General features: G+C 53.6%; 1 protein-coding gene across 1 annotated transcript in view; it reads left to right on the forward strand.

Moving 5' to 3' along the window:
• LOC119594812 (alpha-amylase-like) overlaps positions 1-252 on the forward strand; it is a 15,786-nt gene that overhangs the window by 14,278 nt on the left and 1,256 nt on the right. Inside the window, exon 15 of the mRNA XM_037943903.1 lies at positions 58-181. Coding sequence (XP_037799831.1) covers positions 58-181 — 124 coding nt within the window. The remainder of the gene's footprint in view (positions 1-57; positions 182-252) is intronic.

Genomic DNA, 252 nt, shown 5'->3' on the forward strand with positions numbered 1-252 from the left:
CCAACCGATAATAATAACGACAGAAATGGATCTATCCACCTCTATCTTCCACCCTAGATTCGGCGACCACTACTGGATGGTGGACGCGGAGATGGACTGCTCCCAGACGGAGGGCGGCTGGCTGGAGGTCAAGGCCTTCGTCAGCAACGATGCCTTGGGCTGGGAGCCTGACCTCGCGCAGGTAGCGTGACCTGGGCTTAGGGATTTTTTCTTTTTGGTTGAGCTGTGGTTTAGCTCTTTGATTCTTTTGCT

The sequence above is a fragment of the Penaeus monodon genome, chromosome 34, assembly GCF_015228065.2.
Source record: "Penaeus monodon isolate SGIC_2016 chromosome 34, NSTDA_Pmon_1, whole genome shotgun sequence".
NCBI lineage: Eukaryota > Metazoa > Arthropoda > Malacostraca > Decapoda > Penaeidae > Penaeus > Penaeus monodon.